The sequence below is a fragment of the Typopeltis vanoorti genome, chromosome 3, assembly GCF_054136105.1.
Source record: "Typopeltis vanoorti isolate ZY-2024b chromosome 3, IOZ_Tvanoo_1.0, whole genome shotgun sequence".
NCBI lineage: Eukaryota > Metazoa > Arthropoda > Arachnida > Uropygi > Thelyphonidae > Typopeltis > Typopeltis vanoorti.
Genome location: NC_143551.1, coordinates 141,675,007 through 141,695,310, shown reverse-complemented (window position 1 = coordinate 141,695,310; position 20,304 = coordinate 141,675,007). Strand labels below are relative to the sequence as shown.

The 20,304-nt window shown below is 34.9% G+C and overlaps 1 protein-coding gene across 6 annotated transcripts in view; it reads left to right on the top strand.

Annotated features, from left to right (window-relative positions):
- The window catches only part of LOC150108619 (catenin delta-2-like), a 593,872-nt gene that overhangs the window by 490,490 nt on the left and 83,078 nt on the right, over nt 1-20,304 (top strand). For all 6 annotated transcript variants that reach the window (XM_090390888.1, XM_090390887.1, XM_090390891.1 and 3 more), the window contains 2 exons: nt 479-498; nt 17,501-17,602. In XM_090390888.1, the coding sequence (XP_090247014.1) occupies nt 479-498; nt 17,501-17,602 (122 nt within the window). The remainder of the gene's footprint in view (nt 1-478; nt 499-17,500; nt 17,603-20,304) is intronic.

Sequence of the window (20,304 nt, the reverse complement as noted above, 5' to 3'; positions counted from 1 at the left end):
TTACAACTTAAACTTTCCAGGAAATTATATTCTGGTTTAATCCTTTATCCGAGTGTAAGCAAACAAAGTTTGCAGATGAAATATTTGATGACTAGGTTACTTGTATACATGCAAAGCACACTTCCTTTCAGATGTGTATCATGCTAGATATCTGAAAGGAAGTATGCTTGGCTCCCACTGGTGAGACCAAAAGTTGAAACCAGTCTGGGTAGTGACCCTTTTCATATTGAATGGTATTATATACATCCAAAAGAATGCATGCTTTGCATTATGGGTTACTAAGCAATTAATGCAAAGTCATTGGCTTCCATGTATAAGTAGGATATACTATATATAAGTAGGAAAAACTTACACTTGGATAAAGGACTGAACAAGAATATAATTTCTTTGAAATTTAAAGATAGTTACTGTTTATGTTACTTTCATACTTTACATCACTTATTTCTGTTCTAAATTTTGTTTTTGTGTTTTTTAACAGGGTCCATTCCATATAGCAGAGTAAGTACAATAATAAATAAACATATTTATATATGTATATATTGCAATATTGTCAACTTATGCTGCTGATTTAGTATTTTAGACTGCCACCTGGAAAAGGAAATTTATTATATGTAACATATAGTAAGTGAGATGATATCTGAAAACAAAATGCAAATCATGTTCATCTTATCCATCAGAAGCATAAGAGTCAGCTTGATTATCTGCGCATGCTATATTCTAAATATCAGTAATTCATTCACTTCATTTAATGATTTGCTTTTACTGTTTTCATTCAAAAAAAGACCGTTCTTATATTTGACGAGGATGGGGTAAAGATTTCTCAATTTCATTTTTGCATTGCAGTGAAAAATGTTTCAGTAAATAAGTTTAAGCTTTCATATTAAATTTTTATCTGGGTGAATGAGGAATAATTCTTTACTTTGCTATCAAGCTGTAAATTGAATTCCACTGATGTGGTCATTGGAGCAAAAGCCATTCCAAAGTTTATTAAGGTTATACTTACAGAAAAAAAGTATACATGAATTTTATTGGCCAGCAAGGTGACCTGAATGGAAGGGTTCATGGCTTAACTACTCACAATATGCAAGATTTTCATTGCTAATATATTATATTAAATATAAATATTCATGAAAAATGTTGAGATAGATCAGTACCAACTGTTGTGAATGACAGTGGAGTGTAAAACTTTTTTTGCAGGATAAACGTTAGTTATAAGCTCTATGCATAACCTTGACATTCATCCATCTTGTATCTCGGTCTTTATGTTCATTCTAACACTTCTGTATTGACTATAGCTGAAGAGTCTAATTTTGTCTTAACTTTATTAACAAAGTCACTTTCATGTATACAGTTTCTGTTAAATAACCCTGTGATGGGTTAAAGGCCATGACTTAACTATAATGTTGGCCCTTTTGTACTCTACCATGAAATGAATATCCACAATGTTTGTTGAAAAGCATTTACACAATGCAAAAGATATCCCATCTAGCTGAAAAACTGTCAGGTCTCTCATGGTGTGTGGGAAAAAAAACAACTTTATAACATCAAAAGAAAAAAAAAACTATCAAAAACACTGCCATGTATTTTTTTTTTCTTTCTGCAAACTAAAATGACCTTTAGTTTGCAGAAATTCAAACATTCCATGCTTGCCACTGTGTGGCACACATTCATTTTATTTATTCAGTCCTATGGGAAATTTTCCTCTTATCTCTTTACACGTGAGCATAGTAAATATAAAATGCGTTTTTAACTGTTTCATTGATACACTAAATATTCTGTAACTTGTAGTGCTTATCCTGCAGCTTTTACATCCTCTTCTCTAGTGCACTGAAGAATATCCACTTTAAAATTGCATAGGTAGTTGATATCTTCAGGCTGAAAATGACTCGCAGATGCCTCTCTTAGAAGATATTTTTCCATCTGATACTATCTAGAAAACACTTTCTTCAAGTTTCAAGACCTCTGTTATGAACAGATGGAAAACTTAGCTGTGGGTGCATCTATTTCACTGCACTTGGCAAATATGTACATGGAGACTGAACAAACAGCCATCAAACCAAGACTGTGGCTTTAGACATCTTCATCATTTGGTCAGGCTCTGAGGAAACCCTCAACAAGTTTTATGGAATTCCTCAACAGTTTAAAGAACTTCCAGTTCACATTAAAAGTATAATAAAGACCAATCCTTTTCCTTCCTAGATGTTCTCTCATCTTAGAAAATCATATTGCTCTTTCATTTGAAGGTCTACAGGATAAAAGGCTCGATACCAGATGATATCTACATGCCACGTTGCACCACCCAGTGCAAAACGGGGCATCATGAAACTCTTAAAGAAAAGGACCATTGCAATATCCAGTGATGATAACAAAACAGAGATAACATATCCTAAGAACATTCTCAAAAAAAAAAAAAAAAAAAAAAAAAAAAATCTCAGCACTATTAGTAGCATCTTAAATAGACCATCACATATTCCAGATCATATAAAAACAAGACTAATATAAAGGTGCTGTTTCTTTATCTTACATTTGCAGATAAAATAGCAAAATTTTAAAACAGTGCAACTAACAAATTTCCTTTAGACCACTACAGAAAATATCCATGATACTAAGCAATCTCTTACATGAACTAGGAATGTACAAAATCTTCTGTACTTGCAGCATTTATTACATTTGGTAGATGGGTCAATCTGGTAAAATCCATCAAAAAGGACATGTCAAGGATGCAGAGAAAAAACAGGCATATAAATCAGGACTGGCATTTTACACCACAAAAGAAAAACACAAAAGTAAATTGGCAACTCACAAAAATGCCATACATAGAAATCAACAATTGTGTGCATATATTTAAAGAAACATGCATAATGTACAAGCCCTGCCAAGTGCAAAAAAAAAAAAAAAAAAAAAAAAACCCAAAATCTCATCTTAAATCAGCTATGGCAGCATATAAAAAGAACTGTACATTAACTTATTAGTCTATAAGAGAAGTTATACAGCACATTGCAACAATGAACCACATGTTTGACATTTCATTAAACATCTTGTTCAAGTTTGATTTGATTGATGGCAATTGTTAATTAAGAAATCTCTCTGTGAATACCCTTTTTATTTGATTTTTAATCTGAAGTACATAGAAATGTATATATGATGCATAGAAACTGATCACTGTAACCAGAGCAGAGAAAGTGACTTTCAATGATGTGTTACTCTGGAGCGCATAGAAATCTACCACTCCCACTACTACAACCCGCTCAGAGAAGCATTAGATTTTATAAATTGAGTAATCTTTTAAAGCAATTTTGATTCTGTGTTGAGAATACAAATTGCTTCCATCATTTTATTTTTGGGGATAAGAAAAATATCTGACATGATCAGATTTCTTTTTTTCGACTGACCTACACTTCCAGCTTTTCCTTGCACAAACACATTTCAGCCACAGTGTCTACAGCTACCAAAAAACTACTTTTCCACTCAAGACACTTTCACACAGCTAAAGCTGCTAATTCTATACATATCCCAAATCTACTTAAAATTTGGAGTTTGTGAGAGAGAGGATTTCGGTGCACCGCTTATCAGAAAATCTGCGGTCGAAACTAATAGCTAAATTGATAATACATATAATTTAATATAGTTTTTATCCTGACACGGGCCGCGCAAAATCATGTTACAGGCCGCATTCCGCACGTGGGCCTGCTGTTGGCCACCTATGATCTACATAGTACAGCCAAAGTGACTGATTTGAATGTGGCTATATTGAGTGCTAAGTGGCCTCATGTAAAAATTAGCTAAAGTGAGAGATGAAAGATAAGAACCAATTGCTGTCTGATTTCAGTATGAAACAACCATCATGCATCATAAATTTGAATAATTCAAATACTTGGGGGAGAGGACTTTATCAAATCAACAATCTCAGTTAATGGTATCCAGTAAATAATGAAGTATTGTCAAATTTAATCATTATTTACTAAAGTACTACTTCACTATTTACTAATATACTGCTAACTGAGTGGTATATTAGTAACTTTTGATAATACCCAAGTATCTGACATGATCAGATTTCTTTTTTTCGACTGACCTACACTTCCAACTTTTCCTTGCATAAACACATTTCAGCCACAGTGTCTACAGCTACTAAAAAACTACTTTTCCACTCGAGACACTTTCACACAGCTAAAGCTGCTAATTCTATACATATCCCAAATGTACTCAAAATTTGGAGTTTGTGAGAGAGAAAGAGGATTTCCGTGCACCACTCCAAACATGTGAGTAGTGCACCGAAATCCTCTCTGATGGCTTGATACTACCCAGAAGAGTTCAGTCTGGTTAATGATCCTTCTCTCACAAATGTTCAGTTTCTGCTTTATGCCTGTTCTACAGAGTATATCACTGATAATGATCTGCTGAATTGGACAATATCTTTCCTTCACTTTCCTCCCAAACTATTGATGGGGTGGCAATGACCTTCCATTCAGTTTCTACATAGAACACTGAACCTAGCTGCACTCAAACCACCGGTTTGATTGTACTATATAAATGTGTGTGATATTTGGTCACATGGTCCCAGATACATTAGATGTTTTTTAAAACATTTAAACAGGCAACATTCAAAAATCCACCAAGAAAAAGAATCAAATAGCTGTCTGCCCTTCCTAGACACATTAGTCATGTGCCTTTCAAATTATTCATTATATTTCTCTCTTTATAGAAAGCAAGCACATATTAGAGGATATTTACACAATCATACCATTGTAGGATATCTGCTATTTAGCGATATCAGATGATCATACACCATCATCCAGCATGATCATATGGACCAATGATAGAGTTCACTGGTAAGAGATCTTTGCCATACATATTTAGCCGATGATCATCACCTCCTTCCCCAATGCATAAGACCACAGAAAAACTGTTACTGTTCCACATATTCAAGGCACATCTAAAAAGTTATCTAGAGTGCTTAATAAACATGAGCTCTGCACCATCTTCAAACCATATATCAAACTAGCAACCTCAGCCATTCATGTAAAGACAAACCTCATTATCACAACCAGGAGTATATCAAGTTCTATGAGACAGCAAGATCTGCTGACTTCTACCTCAAAAAACATAAATACATTTTCCACCATCATTATAACCATAACAGCCTTCCCCTCCCAATCCTAAGCTACACAGTCTGGTATCAGCAGCAGTGGTAAAACATTCCTCAAATCTCAAGTATATGTATTGATTTGCCACAAATAATACAAATGCTTAACTTGTAAACCTCTTTTCCAACAATAGATGATGCCAAATTAGGGTATTAGTTCTTTGTGTTTGCAATTTTAAACTTTTCCAACTATTAACTAATTCTTGTTGTTTATATAAACAGCAAGATGATAGGTATAAAACCAATAAAATGTTATCAACTAAATAATTTTTTCTTTTGTGTTGTAAATTAAACCACTAAATGAAACATGAACAACTACTAGCACCTAAGCTTTTCAGCACCCACCCATAAGAAAAATAATCATTTGTTATTTTCTGTAAGTTTTCTGATACCAAAGTTGTTTGTGTATGTCATCAGACTTTTCTATTTTGTGGTTCTTTGCAATATTGAAATGGTTCCTTTAAGAAATATGTCTGACTGCAGTGGCCAATTTTTCTAGAGACATGTCACTATGCCCAATGATGTAGGATCTTCTCTCTCTAAAAAAAATTGTAATATCAGATATCCTTGTTCTCTCCCCTTCCCTGACAAACAGTTGTTTGTGTATGTGTTCATGGATCTGGTGATGAGATGTTTACATGTTTTTAATGTAACTCCTAATCACAAAAGATTGTAAGCCTATTGTACATTAGTACTGTGAGCGGGCTAGGAATTTTTTTGATTATTTTATTTATTTTTTTATTTTACGTAATCTGGAAACTGCTATAGAGACCGAACATGAAATTTTTTCAATCCACCTTAAAAATTTCAATAAGTAGGGTGGTGGTCTCACACCAGGTTATGAAGTTCATTTACCACCTTAAAGACATTTGCAAACAATGTCCATGCCTGCAGCAGAAGTTGAATTGACAGCCTGTTGATTGGAGAATGGATACACTAACTACTCAGCCAACCAGACTGGTGTAATGTGTGTATATTTAATGCCAATATGTCAGGTTATATCTCTGGAGTCAAGTTCCATCAAGTAAACCTAGGAATAGAATTCTTATGTGAAAGAGGGATGTCTGTTGTGTAGTTGTGAGGAAGATAAGAGTTTGCTTTTCAGTTAGAAAGATTGAGTTTTAAATCCTAGCTAAGATATGCAGAATTTTTATAAGGACTTTTCAGTTTGACATAAGTTACTTGGTCTCATATGTATATGATAGCATATTCCTCCTGGAAACTGGAATTTTCATCCCATGAAACAGGCTGATGGGTGGAGAACACTCATTTTACAGAAATATATAGTGTGTCAGTTAATTCAGAGGGGAATGATCAATAATAATTGTAGAAATAGCATCACAGAAGATTGAGTTTTGAACACTTCAACATTTGCATTACAAAAATTGTTCAGGTTCTGTAATGAAATAATTTTTTTCTGGCCTATAAAGTTTTTCTTTACATAAGCTATTGTTTTATTTTTTTTAAGGAGGGGGGTGGGGTGAGTAATCATTCCGTGTGGCTGTACCTTTCATCTACCACCTTAAAGACATTCACAAATTCCATGCCCGCATCAGAATTTGAATCATGAATCCTTAAAAAAAAAAAATACTAGCATCTTTTGCATAGGTGAAGTGGAAAATTCTTTCATAGTCAAATATTGCGGTCATCGGGGCCAATACCTTCTGTATCTATTCATTGGCATAACATAGTATCCAACTGATTTAAGTTTGAGGTGTTCTTGGATAGTATCATACAATGTATTGTGTGATGGGTCATTTGATATATGATGGTCTGATACAGTATATTATACCATACAATGAGAATGTTATCAAGCTAGACAAAGTATACTTTGTTGCTTAAGTTGGTTAGTATCAAAGCTATTGGAAGTGCTGAGCATGTTCTTCAAAATTGATTAACTGGTGCTCAAGTAGTTGACTCAGAATACAAATATAATTTTGTGTTTATCAGCTTCAGCCAAGGGCAGTTTCCAGTAGACAAGGGACATAATATTGAAAAATTTGGTTCTGGACGGCAAGTCTAGTGATTCCATCATCAGTAATAAAGATACAGTAACATCAATACTGTACACCGTTATAATCAAAGTAGTGAACTATATATATAATGAACCACAGGAAAAGTCCCAGCCTAAGTCCCTTAGAAGTAATTCTGTTTTGAGTGCATTCTTTCAAACAGTAAAAAGCAGCTGAAAAGCAATTGGGCTGCTTTTTTTTTACAAGATCGAACAGGGTATTAGAATAGCGAACTGAAATTCCTGGCAAAATGACATTCACATTCAGAAGACAAGGAACTGGCTGAAAATCATATATTGATGATAGAACAATGTATACATATGGCCTGAACCATACATAAACAAAGGAAATTGTCGGAAATCACAGAACACATGGGATTGGTAAGAACCAAGCATGACGCAAAACAGCATAAAAAAAAGTACAAATGCAATCAATAATGGTAGATACATAAACAACTAGAAGAGTATAAAAATGAAAGTGTAGAATTGATGTTTAATTTTGAAATGTTATGTTAGCTTAATTTTATTTACTTAATCTTCATAAGGAAATATGTGCAGACTGTACCATTAAAAAATATTTAGGTTAAAAAAAAAAAAAAACTTGAGTAAAAGAATCTTTCAAACACGAAATGAGCTTTTACAAAAAGAAATATAACTTTTAATTAAACTTCGAATTAAAGAAGTATTGTGACATATGTTATTGACAGTGATCATACTATACTGACTTGAGAAATAGCCAAGTTCATGAATTTTCCTTTCAGAAAAGGTTACATGCTGAACTACAAAGCAGGAAATTACGACCAACTGAGTATTATAGTGCATTATATCCTGTGGTATCATTTGCTAGATGGAAAGGATATCGGCAGTGCACATGAGAAACATATAAAAATACTTAAATTATGCAATATTGGAATATGTTCCTAGAGTTCAAAGAATAAATAGGGTAGGAGTGAAATTAATGTGTAATTTTATTAAGCAAGAGATCTGTAATAAAAAGCTGATGTGAAAGGAATAATGTGTGCATAAGGATTGTTAGTTGTGAAAATTATAAAGAGTAGGTCAGTAAAGTTAAAACTGTTGTATGTAATGTTAAGTTTTCAGACTTGGCATTCAAAGGCAACACAAAAGACTTCAATCTGTGTTATGCTGCAAGTAAAGAAATAAGTATGAAAAAAACTCTGCTGAATCTAGATTGTATACTTGTGACAGATGCAGAAGCGATTGTTCAACTAATGAGTGCCATTTTGCTTAAATGGCTCAACTGGTGTATGTGTTATGGAGAACTTGAGAAATAAAAAATGATTCATAATCATTGGGAATTGTGAATAATCACTAAACATATTGGAGAATATGATTAATATTTGTGAATTCATCAGAATCACTGGTCATTGTATATTCACCAATATTAAATGGTTACTTTGATTAGGGGGTCGCTTAAAAGTCAAAACCAAATAACTGGGAGAAGACCTCCACACACCTTTTAAGGAATGCAGCTTGATGCACTCATTTAGTAGATATCCACTGATTAATGAATGAATGAGAATGGGCTTACAGTTTGGGACTTAGCCAATCAAATTGTGCTCTATTGTCTTAAACCAGAAATACGATACATTTGGCAACATGATGAGATTTCATGCCAACTGGGACATCGCCTAGTTAAACAAGGTTCCCACTGTTTTTGTCAGGGAACCAGGTTCCCTGACAAAATACAGTATCGTAATATAGACAATGTATTCCTCATCTGGGAACGCGGTGTCAACAACCTCAATTTTTTTCTAGACCACCTCAACAAGTTTCATGAGAAAATCAATTTCATGAACTGGAATCCAACGCCTCTCTCCCCTTTCTGGACTTAAAACTTACAAGATGCACTGAAAATATCAAAATCTCCATTTTTTGAAAACCCACTGTTAGATCCTGAAAGGAGAACTTTACAAGCAATTTCTTTATTCAGGATTTAATATACTAAATATTACTAATTAAGGAGATACCTGTACATCAGCACAAATTATGAAAATTTCCTTGTGTCATGTGATAATATGTATTCTATATGTGCTATATACTGAAGTTTATTCCTGTATAACTGAACTCAGAAGCAGAGAATTTTGTGTTAAAATAGTAAGAATTGTGTTAAAATAGTAAGAATTGTGTAAGGGAATCGTTAAGTTATTTGTAAATCCCATTAAGCTGTCTAGTATATTACGAAATTTCCAAACAGGTAATAAGTAGTAATCCAAATTAATCATATGTAATCTGTATGAGTCGAGCATAGCGCTGAAGGCTGTACCTACGCGGAAAGTGACGTCAGAACGACTACCTGGAATACGGTAACCTAACAGATTAGGGAGAGTGTGGGATCACCCAAGGGGCATGAACTGTGAGGGATTCATGCGGTAAAAGACACATCAAATAGAGAGTGCACGAAAGGGTGAATAAAGGATGCGTGCCATATTACGGGGTTTTTTCGTTCTTTGATTCCTGGATTCCAGCTTTGGAAGGTTTATCAGATGATTTGTGAGAGAGCGGTGGATCGATTACAATGATGTCGGATGACAAGGATAATAAGGCCCATTTCTTAGAATGCTTGAGGATTTCCAAGCAAAGCTGATCGTGATATGATGGCCTATGCAGAATCGAGCCTTCGAAAAAAGTCCCATCGAAGAGAACGGAGCAAGTTTCCTGAGAAGTGGTAGAAAACACACCAAAGTCCGGAAGTGATTCATGAACAGCATAGTGAATCACCAGGCGCAGAGATAGTCGACAACTATACAGGAAGGTAACCCAGATCTACATGTGATAGCATCATGACAATCGGAAAGGATCCGGTAATGTGAAGAATTTCATTCTATGTTAACATAGAATGAAATTCTTCACATTACCGGATCCTTTCTGATTGTCATTTCCGATCACTTTGAAGAAAGAGAATTTTGTGTATACTGTAAGCCAAGGACATTTCTAGAGAACTTTTAAGTGAGAATTGATTGAATTTACCCCATGGAACAAAGAATTGTTGATAGGCAGTATTTTGATTGAGAATGACTATGCTTGACTAATGAAATTTAGAATTAAGCTAGCTAATAACTTGTGAAAGGAATTATAACCTAGTAGTGTTATGCATACACTTAATCTTATCTTTTCGTAATTAAAGGATTTAGCTTACTCAACTTTAACTTCATTGATGTGATTTAGTATGAACCTTGACTTAATGTGAGTTTTGTTCTATTGAATATTTGAATTTTCTTAACTGTAAATGTTTTGTGCTTTTCCAATAAATGTTTTATACCTTATACCTGAGTTTATGCCTGATTACGAATTCAAACCATCACTTATGAAATAGAATCTTTTTGGCAGGAAGGAATTTAGGTATTGTAGTTTAAGTGAGATTCAGGTCACGACTGCTAACTGAATCTGCTCGGCACTACTGTAAGATTAATTATTGTGTGTATCCCTTTTGAATTTAGAATTGTTTCCCTGAACAAGAGTGTCTTCTGTTATAGGATATTGGCTGGCACAGCATAAAAATAAAATTTTGCCAGCATCCGAAAAGGAAATAGTACTGAATTAATATATAAAGAGGCACAACAGTAGATTAGATAGTAGGCTAATTAGAGATAGAATAAAGTAAAATATAGAGAAAGCAACAACGTAACACCACACACACACACACACACACACACACACACACACACACACACACACACACACACACACACACACAGAGAGAGAGAGACCTTCATGCTTCTTCCCATCACTACCGTCTGCAAAAATTTGGTATTATTTTAACCATGGCACATTGAGCCAGATTTTTACTAACAGATGAAACAGAAATTGAAAATGAACTCCATTTACAAAAAAGGACTTTTGTCAACAATGGTTTCTCTCTTAAAAAGATTGATAAATTTTTCTCTTTCCATCGCTCAACTGCTATTGAAGATTCTTCTCCCCCAAGAACTTTTGTATCGTTGCCACACATCAGCTCTCTCTCCTCAAAACTGGCAAATTCTTAAGAAATTCAACATTAGAACTTGCTTCCCTACATTTCCAAAACTTTGCTCCATACTAAGTAAACCTAAAGTGAAACATCTTCCTATTCAGTAGGAAGATGTTTCGCTCTCTGTTGCCACGTTCTCTTCTCTATCAACTCAGATGAAGGCCGCCAACACCTCATTGTCTGGCTGCATACTTCTAATATCCATGTGTGTTATGATGAACTCGAAAGAAAGATTATCGAATCTAGAAAAATGTTTACTCAATTCATTCCATATTAACAACAGCCTTAGCTACAATCTTTCTGACGCACACACACACACACACATTGCCACTGTCCAGTATTGGGCAGCTCGTGACAGCTCACGCACATAGTCAACTTCAGTTAAAACTCCAGCACGCATTCCTGTTTTTAAAATGTACTATTGTGTTTTATACTAGATCTGTTAATGTAATTTTATCATGTCTCTGTTATTTTATGTAATTCTTTGCCTGTGATACCTGAAGAAGTTGATTTATTCAACGAAACTAGTAGAATCTTAACATTAAACCTTTTCTTTTTCATTCTCGGTATATAGTCATTCAAATTAATTTTATATATATATATATAAAAAATTTTTTTTGCATATTTAATTTGTTTCTTTTTACATAATCTAGAAACCATGCTCTATAGACCAAAGATGGAATTTTTTCAAGCCACTTCTGGCCTCAGATAGGTGGGGTGCTCTTACACTGGAAAACAAAATTCATCTCCCACCTAAAGACGATCACAAACATTTGTGCCTCTGGTCAGAAAGTTCTCTTAAGGAAGAGGTGGAAGAATTTTAGGGGCCTGACCAGATGGCATCAATGGTGGAATTATATTAAAAATAAAGGCATTAGGAAGGAACTTGATATCATTTTCATTGAGGAATGTGTGAGCAGTGCTAATCTAAAGTAGTATGGTCACTTAAACAGAATGGGGAAAAAAAGCAAAACAGATGTTTGATGCCAAGATGGCATCTAGAAGCCCAAGTTCTTGGTGATATTAATTCAGTCAGAAGTTTCTTAGAAGAACAAAATGTTAGATACAACAGTATTTTAGTGATAAGTAAATAGACTAATTTGGAGGAAATTGTTGATAGGTGATTAATAATAATGCAAACTTCAGTAGTCTGAATACTGCTTTGGGATACATATTAGGTAAATTGAAGATGATGATGCTTTGAGTAATTAACATGTTTTGACCAGTAGGGGTTTGGTCACTTAGTGTACTGATTATGTTGCATAGTGCATTTATCTGTAAGTAGGCATCAGTCACGATTGCCATGTCATACATATGTAACATAGCCTCATTATCACATAAGCAGCAGAACTGTGAACAGTGTTATTCACTGAATGAAATAACTGCCACTGTTGTATTGAGGATTATAATTTTTAGTATCGCTTTAAAATTGGATGTAACTAAAGTAGAACAAACAAATGTAGTTGTAAAAGTGAAAATCAACAGTATAATTCGAAATGTGATAGCAATTTATCATGCTTAAATAAGTAATTTGAGTTTTCTGCTTAAAAAATGTTTCAACGGATATTTGATAATTCTTTAAAATTCCATTTTTGCTAACTGTTTTTTATTTTTATGAGTTTTATGTGCAATATTATTTTTGGTATAGTTATTTGTTTTTTATTGTCAGTTCAACCTAAGAATCGCTTTTTTTAATGGCGAATTTTTTTATTTTTAAAAAATAAATGTATTGCATTTATTTTTTTTTTATATTGTTTTTTCATTTTGGATACAATCATCATCAAATTCCTGCCATGTACCCTCAAGGGGTGTACAGGATATGACAGTACTATATGAAAAAAATTACATCATTACTAACTTCCCATCTACAATTTTCCTCCAAATCAGTCTGTTACTTGTTAAGACTCCAACATTATCAGATCTTATATTTCTATCGTCTAAGGCACTTTGTACTGTATCAATCCACCTACATCTTGGTCTTAATCTTGGTCATTTTGCTGCCAACCTGGCAGAGAACACTTGTTTTGCTAATCTTTCTTCGCCCATTCTGTTTAAGTGACCATACCACCTGAGATTAGCTCTGCTAACGCATTCCTGGATGTTGACAATGTCAAGTTCTTTCCTAATATCCTCATTTTTAATATGATATTGCCATTGATGCCATCTGTTCATGCCTCTAATCTTTCTCAGGACTCTCGTATATGCGGTCTCTAGTCTTTGGTCAAGTGTTTTACTTCTGACCCAGCTCTCAGATCCATAAGTTAAAACTGGTTTGAACAACACTGTCTTGTATACAGCTAATTTAGTGTACCGAATAATTTCTCTCTTATTCCATATGAATTTATTCAATTGACTTCCCACCATACCAGCTTTGCTGATTCTGTTGTCTATTTCTATATTTAATTTACCATCTTCACTAAAAATCGTGCCTAAGTAGCTGAAATGTTTTGCTTGTTCCACAGGTTCTCCATTCACAACACAGTTGACATTTTCAATGATTCGGCCTATTTTCATTGTCTTTGTCTTTTTATTGCTGACCTTCATACCATATCTATTACAACAGCTATTCAATTTAGTCAGAGAGTCTTGCAGACTTGTAGCGGATTTATTTAGAAGTATAACATCATCTGCATAAAGCAAAGAGCTGACATTAACATCTCCAATTTTGATATTATGTTTAATACCACTTTCCTTCATAATGTGATCCATATAGATAATGAATAACAGAGGGGATAATGTACATCCCTGTCTCACACTAGATTTAACATTAAACCATCTTCCTGTACTTCCTTCAATTCTAACTGCTGACTTACAACTCAAATAAAGACTAAGTATTGCCTGATATAATGCCCCATTGACACCATATAACTGTAGCGTATTGAATAGCTTCTCTCTTGGCACCTTGTCATAAGCCTTTTCCAAATCAACAAAACTTAAATACAGATCTTTGTTATATTCCCATGCTTTCTCGACTATTTGTCGTAAGGTGATTATCTGATCCTGACAGCCTCTATTTGGCCTGAATCCAGCTTGTTCTTCACCAAGCTTTTCTTCCACAATTCTTCTCAACCGTTTCTCAAGTATACTTGCATAGATCTTGTCAGGAACACTCAGTAGGGAAATACCTCTGTAATTCTCACATTCAGTTTTATTTCCCTTTTTATATATGGACACTATGAGGGCTCTACTCCAATCATCGGGAATTCGTCCCTCTGTCCAGGCTTTCTGAACTATGCAGTGCAGCCACTGTAAGACTCTTATACCACCATACTTCAGCATTTCTGGTCGAATATCATCTACCCCTGCTGCCTTTCCACATTTCAGGCCTTTGGCTTTTTCTACTTCAAGTATGGATATGTATTCCTGACTGCATGCCTGGTCAGTGTTTTTTACCATTGTGCTGTCATCACTGCTTGTTTCATTTAACAGTTTTTCAAAGTAATTACTCCATACTTCAAGGATATCTTTTTCTCCCGTTTTCATGTCGCCTTTATCATCTCTTTTACAGCACTCTTTCCTCCGTTTCTAAGCTTCTTCAACAACCTCCAGAATATTTTGCCACCTTCTTGATATTTATTTTCTATATTCTTGCCAAACTCCTCCCATGACTTTTGTTTAGCTAGTTTTACAAAGTGTTTAGCATTCTTGCATTTGTCTCTGTATTCTGTAAGAGTAAAAGCTGACTTATTTGCCAGGAACTTTTGATATGCTTTCTTCTTTTCCTTCACTGCCTCTTTAACTTCCTGTGTCCACCAGGGAGTTCTGATTTTTTTATCTTTGCACACAACCTCACCACATGCCTCTCTGGCAGAATCAATCAATGTTTCCTTCAGAGTTTGCCACTGAATCTCCGAGGTTTGATTCCTGTTCTCAAACTCTTTCATTTTCTTTTCAATAATATTTCTGTATTTTAGTCTACAGTTCACATCTGAGAGCTGCTCAACTTTTATTCGCTTTAAAACTTTCTTACATGTTATTCTTTTCAATATGAAATTCAATTTTATCCTGCTCAAGACTAAATAGTGATCACTTCCAATTTCAAATCCTCTGTACACTGTGGTGTCCTGCACCAGGGAGAAAACATCGCTATCAACAATAACATAGTCAATGAGACTTTTCTTATTCCTTGCCTCTTCTCTCCAAGTGAATTTGTGCACATTTTTATGTTGGAACATGGTGTTACTAATAACCAGTCCATGTCCTGAGCAGAAATCCAACAGATATTTTGGATACAATAGTTAATAAATTTGCCTTGATTATTTGCCATTTTTTAAATAAATTAAAAATGTATAAGTAATTATCTATTAAATTTTTGACTCCATAATTTTACCTTATTTGGATACAGTCAAATTAATAAGTTTCTTGAATTTCATGCTTCTTTTATGATTATTTTCTTTTATATTTATCATAATGACCAGTAATGATTGGAAATTATGCATAATCAGTGCTGATTTTGATAAAGAATGAGCTTTTCATTTTTATTAATCATATTCTCCAAAATATTAGGTGATTATTCATAATCCCAAGGAAATTAATATCTGTAGCAGTGACCCTAGTATTGCTCTTATAATCAAATAGACCATAATATATAAAACATTGAGTTGGATGCTACATCTTCACTGGATGAATAAACTCAGATGTATGAGGAGGAAGTACAGAGCTGTTCCACAAACTAAATAAGAATTTGGCAATAGGGACTGATGTGATATCAGAATGGATGCTAAGAGTATTCATCTGAACTGGCTGTTCCTTTGACTAGACTATATAATTTGAATCTCAGAACAGGGAAGATTCCACAGAAGTAGAAAAAATGTATGGTAACCCCATTACACAAGGGTAGTGCAAAAACTGTGTTCTCTGTTGACCAATCAGTATCTCTGGAGTGGTGGAGAAGATTTTGGAAAAGTTAGTAAAAGCTTGTATACAGAAATTGATTGCAAAAATTCTATACTTTGCAAGGAACAGCATGGGTTTATTAAGGGAAGATCATGTTTGAGAAACTTGTTCACATTCTGTATTGTTACCTTTGATGTAGACATTGTCTCCCCCAAAGGAATAGATGCATCATGATAACTTTGAATGTTGCTAAGGCTTTTGACAGAATATGGCATGCAAGAATGTTTCATAAATGGAGAATATAAGATTGGATTATAAAATATTGGCATAGATAAGAGGATGGCAGATCGACATACCAAAAAGTGGTATAAGGGGGATGTGAGTGTGCAATCCGAAGCGTTATCTTGGCTTGCACATCACCTGAGACACTTCGCAAGTGCAGCAGTAGGTGGCCTCCTAGGGGTGATTCCTGGACACCTTCAGGTGACTGACTGGCCTGCTACACTATTCCTCCCTTCTAGGGTTAGCATCCCTGGTAGGGTTAAGTTTCCTCGCTTGCAATAACTCATCAGATGAAGGCTTGGACTCTTATAGGTTGGAGCCAGGAAACTCATTGAGTGTGATGTCCAGATGTCTGTTTCTTGTTTGGAGGTGATCTTGCCACCCATCCTAGCGGCGTCCTCGGGAAGAAAGTTAAAAGAAAGCTCTCCGAGGACTGTCATCAACCCATTTCTTCAAGTTCTCATGCTTGTTCCGGCGGTCAAGGAGTTCCAAATCTCAAATTCTCAGTCACTTTTGTGTGTCAGGTCTGTGATTGTACATTCTCCACCACAGTTGGTCTTGGCATGCATCGCACCTCAAAACAACCAGCAGAAGCCAACGCTGCAATAAGAACTGAGTGTGTCAAATCATGTTGGACTACCAAAGAAGAAAAGATCCTCGCTGCTCGTGAGATTGAGTTGACAGCTCGAGGGATAAAGAACATCAATGAGGCTTTATTTAGGGTGTTCCCATTAAGATCTTTGGATGCCATCAAGTGTCATAGATGGAAAGCCAGTTACAATGATGCGTAAGTTATGCAGAAGGAGTAGTGTGGCGTTTGTGGATGTGTGAGTTTGATAGGTGAAAGGATGGTTTACATCTGAATGAATTTGATATTCAGAGTCTGGGAAAACTGTTGTTGAATGAAGTGAGAGTGGATGTGCAAAATGAAGGAAACTAGAGCTTTGGAGGGGGAGCTGTTGAGTAGCTATGCATACATCAGTGAAGCAGTTGAGTGTAAGAATGTGTGTAATATGCCAAATGTGTCTCGTTGATCATGTTTTGAACAAGAATGAGGGACTGCCTTGGAATAAAAACAAATGTTCTGTTTACAAAGAATGTAATGGTAAAGTTTGTAATCTGTTCTAAGCAAACTAAGTCCCTCTTCATGCAAACATTCTTCCATTTTGTGTATTTTTGCTAAAAAGAGAGCTGAGAATTTTAATTTTCTTTTCTTATAAATTCATTTTATTTTCAGTCAGAAGAGTTACCTCTTAGTGACTTAAGCCAGAGTGCAGAACCGCCATCACAGCCTCATCGTCCACCAGTAGGAGGAATTCCGATATTTCCTCCAGGATTGGTGAGTGATTATAATTCATTGCATGCACAAGAATGAAATAAAGTTTGTTATAAGCTAGGCATAGATAAAGATTATCTATGCCTAGATAATTTGGCTGGCTGATGATTCCTCTATCAGCCAGCCAAATTCATTGTGTGGAAGTAGTTTTGCTTTCTTCTTAAAAAATAAGTGGACATCAGTTAATTAGCTTTGTTTTCCTTTGCATGATACGGCACGTCTGTACGGTTAGCCCAGTGGCTATGCGCTTCGCAACCATATGCCTGGGGAAGGAGTGTCCTAGGTTCGATTCCCATCAATGATGTGAGGAGCTCAGGGATCTTCCTCAGCCATAGCCAAGTTAGCCAGTCTTGGGATTGGACAGCAGGGTTTTTTCCCACCAGTTTATCTGGGGTTTTTCATCCCGCAAGCAGGCAAACCGGCCCCGTGAACACACACAGATATAATTATGAATGTCGCCCTTAGGGGATGCAGCAGAGGAGTGCCGAACCGGCTGCGTTAATATGCCCGTAACCTCTCATTAGGATTGGAATCAACCCGTCCCAGATAGATGAGGATAGGATACCTGGCACATTGCCAATAATCAAGTGATATATTTCATAACTGTTCACATATTTCATTCTGTGATGACCTAACAGATATCAAGACTAATCTCTATTTTTTTGTATGTGCCAGGTGTGATATGTTAATGCAGCTTAGCCTACTATCTCTTCATCTTCTGGAAGTCTTTTTATATACCTCCACAATAAAAAAAATTTTTTTTTTTTTAAAAAATCTGGAAAGGCCAATATCTGGTGATCTAGGAGACTGTATTTTTTACTGAAAAGAAAGTTTAATTTTGTTTTATAAATGTGATAGGATCTGCTCTCTTACTTCATATTTGGAAACTTCACATTCAGTAAGGCTTTCACTAAATTGGTATAAATGGATGGGGTCCATCATGTTAAGTAATCCACAGGATTGAATTATTTTGCAGGAAATTTTAGGTACATTGTCTTTTTTGCTATGAATTGGCAACATATTTAGTAACACTCGTGAAGTTTCTTCATGAACAAACTTTGTTTGCTTACACTTGGATAAAGGACAAAACCCAAAATATAATTTCTTGGTATCTTTAATTTATATTATAAGACTTTGAATTCTTTACAGGCTATCTCCTCTCCAGTATATAATCTGCATCCAGTGCTCCCTTAATTTTGATGTTCAGTTGTGTTGGATTCCCAGCCACATTGGAAATAAGGGAAATTTACAGCTGTAGCTGCTAGATAAGCTCATATTTTCTCGATATACTGTTTGATGATCCCTTATACTGGTTACACACAGGTCATAAAGTCAAAGTTAATTGCCCGGTGCCAATGCTCCTGGCAGGAAGCACTGACAAACAAATTGCATAAGATTAAGCTTGAAATTAAGCATTGGCACTCTAGTCAGCGTAGGAACAGAAGATAGGAAGTTAATGACTGTGACCTGCATAGGTCAGTCATCTCACACATTCTTATTTACTGAGGGCTGATGATTCACGTGTGTGTGTGTGTGTGTGTGTGTGTGTGTGTGTGTGTGGGAGGGGGGGGGATGCAACACCTAACTTACCATTAGTCATATTCTGGTGGAGTGCAATTGCTTCACATGAGAAAGAAATGACATTTTTACTTATCTGGGTGAGTCTTATATACTCAGACAGATTGCATGACATCTTTAGATTTTTACAAAACAGTCTATTCAAAGACATTTTGATTATGGATTTGCTTATACCGCATTATAGATACCAAACTTTGTATATACATTTTATTTACTCATTTATCTTTGTACATATCTTTTATATTATTCACTAATTTATCTCCTTGTAACTTTATTTACCTATCATCAGCTTGTGCACCGCTATAACCTGTGGAGATAGCAAAGGTCATACTGCACTCCTTTGCTGTCTTTGCTCTATAAAATTCTAAATCGGTGAATGTGGAGGCTGAGGAATGTGAATCTTAAGTTTTAATAGTTTGAAACGAAACACACTAGTATACATGAGTTTTTTTTCAAAGTGTATGAGTGTTTCTTTAAGGGGAAACGAGAAGGTACCTCTGAAAATTGTATAAAAGAATGGGAGTAAGGAAGTAAAGATTATTTTAAATCCATCAGTTTGGTGATAACACACAATGCATAACTTCATTTTGGTTTTCTCAGTTATTCAGTAATAAAAGTTTTCTCTTCATACGTATGCCAGTATTAACACTAAAAGAAGTTAAGCAGGAAATATATTCAGAAAAATGTTTGAATAGCTTAGTCTTTGTGGTGTGCACAAAATGCTTGTATTAGTTCATTTTTCTTTTGTTTTTTTCAGCATCACCCAAACAGTATTGCAGTGAGTTTTTGCATGTACTGTATTAATTTATTGCATCTTTTGTGGCTAAGTTTGAAAAATAGTATGAGTGATATTAATGGTTAAGTTGAACCTCTCCTTATTGAGTTGAATAGAGGTCTAATGATGATAATATGATTTTTACTTTCTTGGTCATTTGATTATGAAATTTTTCTTAAGCAGAATGTTTTTATTTTGTTTTTCTGCCATGCACTAGTTTGTATGAATTAATTCATTCGTTCTCTTATATTTTCATTTTGAAATTGTCTGTTGCATCACCTTAACACCAGTACTGTAATGAGTTTATGCATGTGTTAATTTATGGCATTGTTTAATTGATTTCAGTATTCAG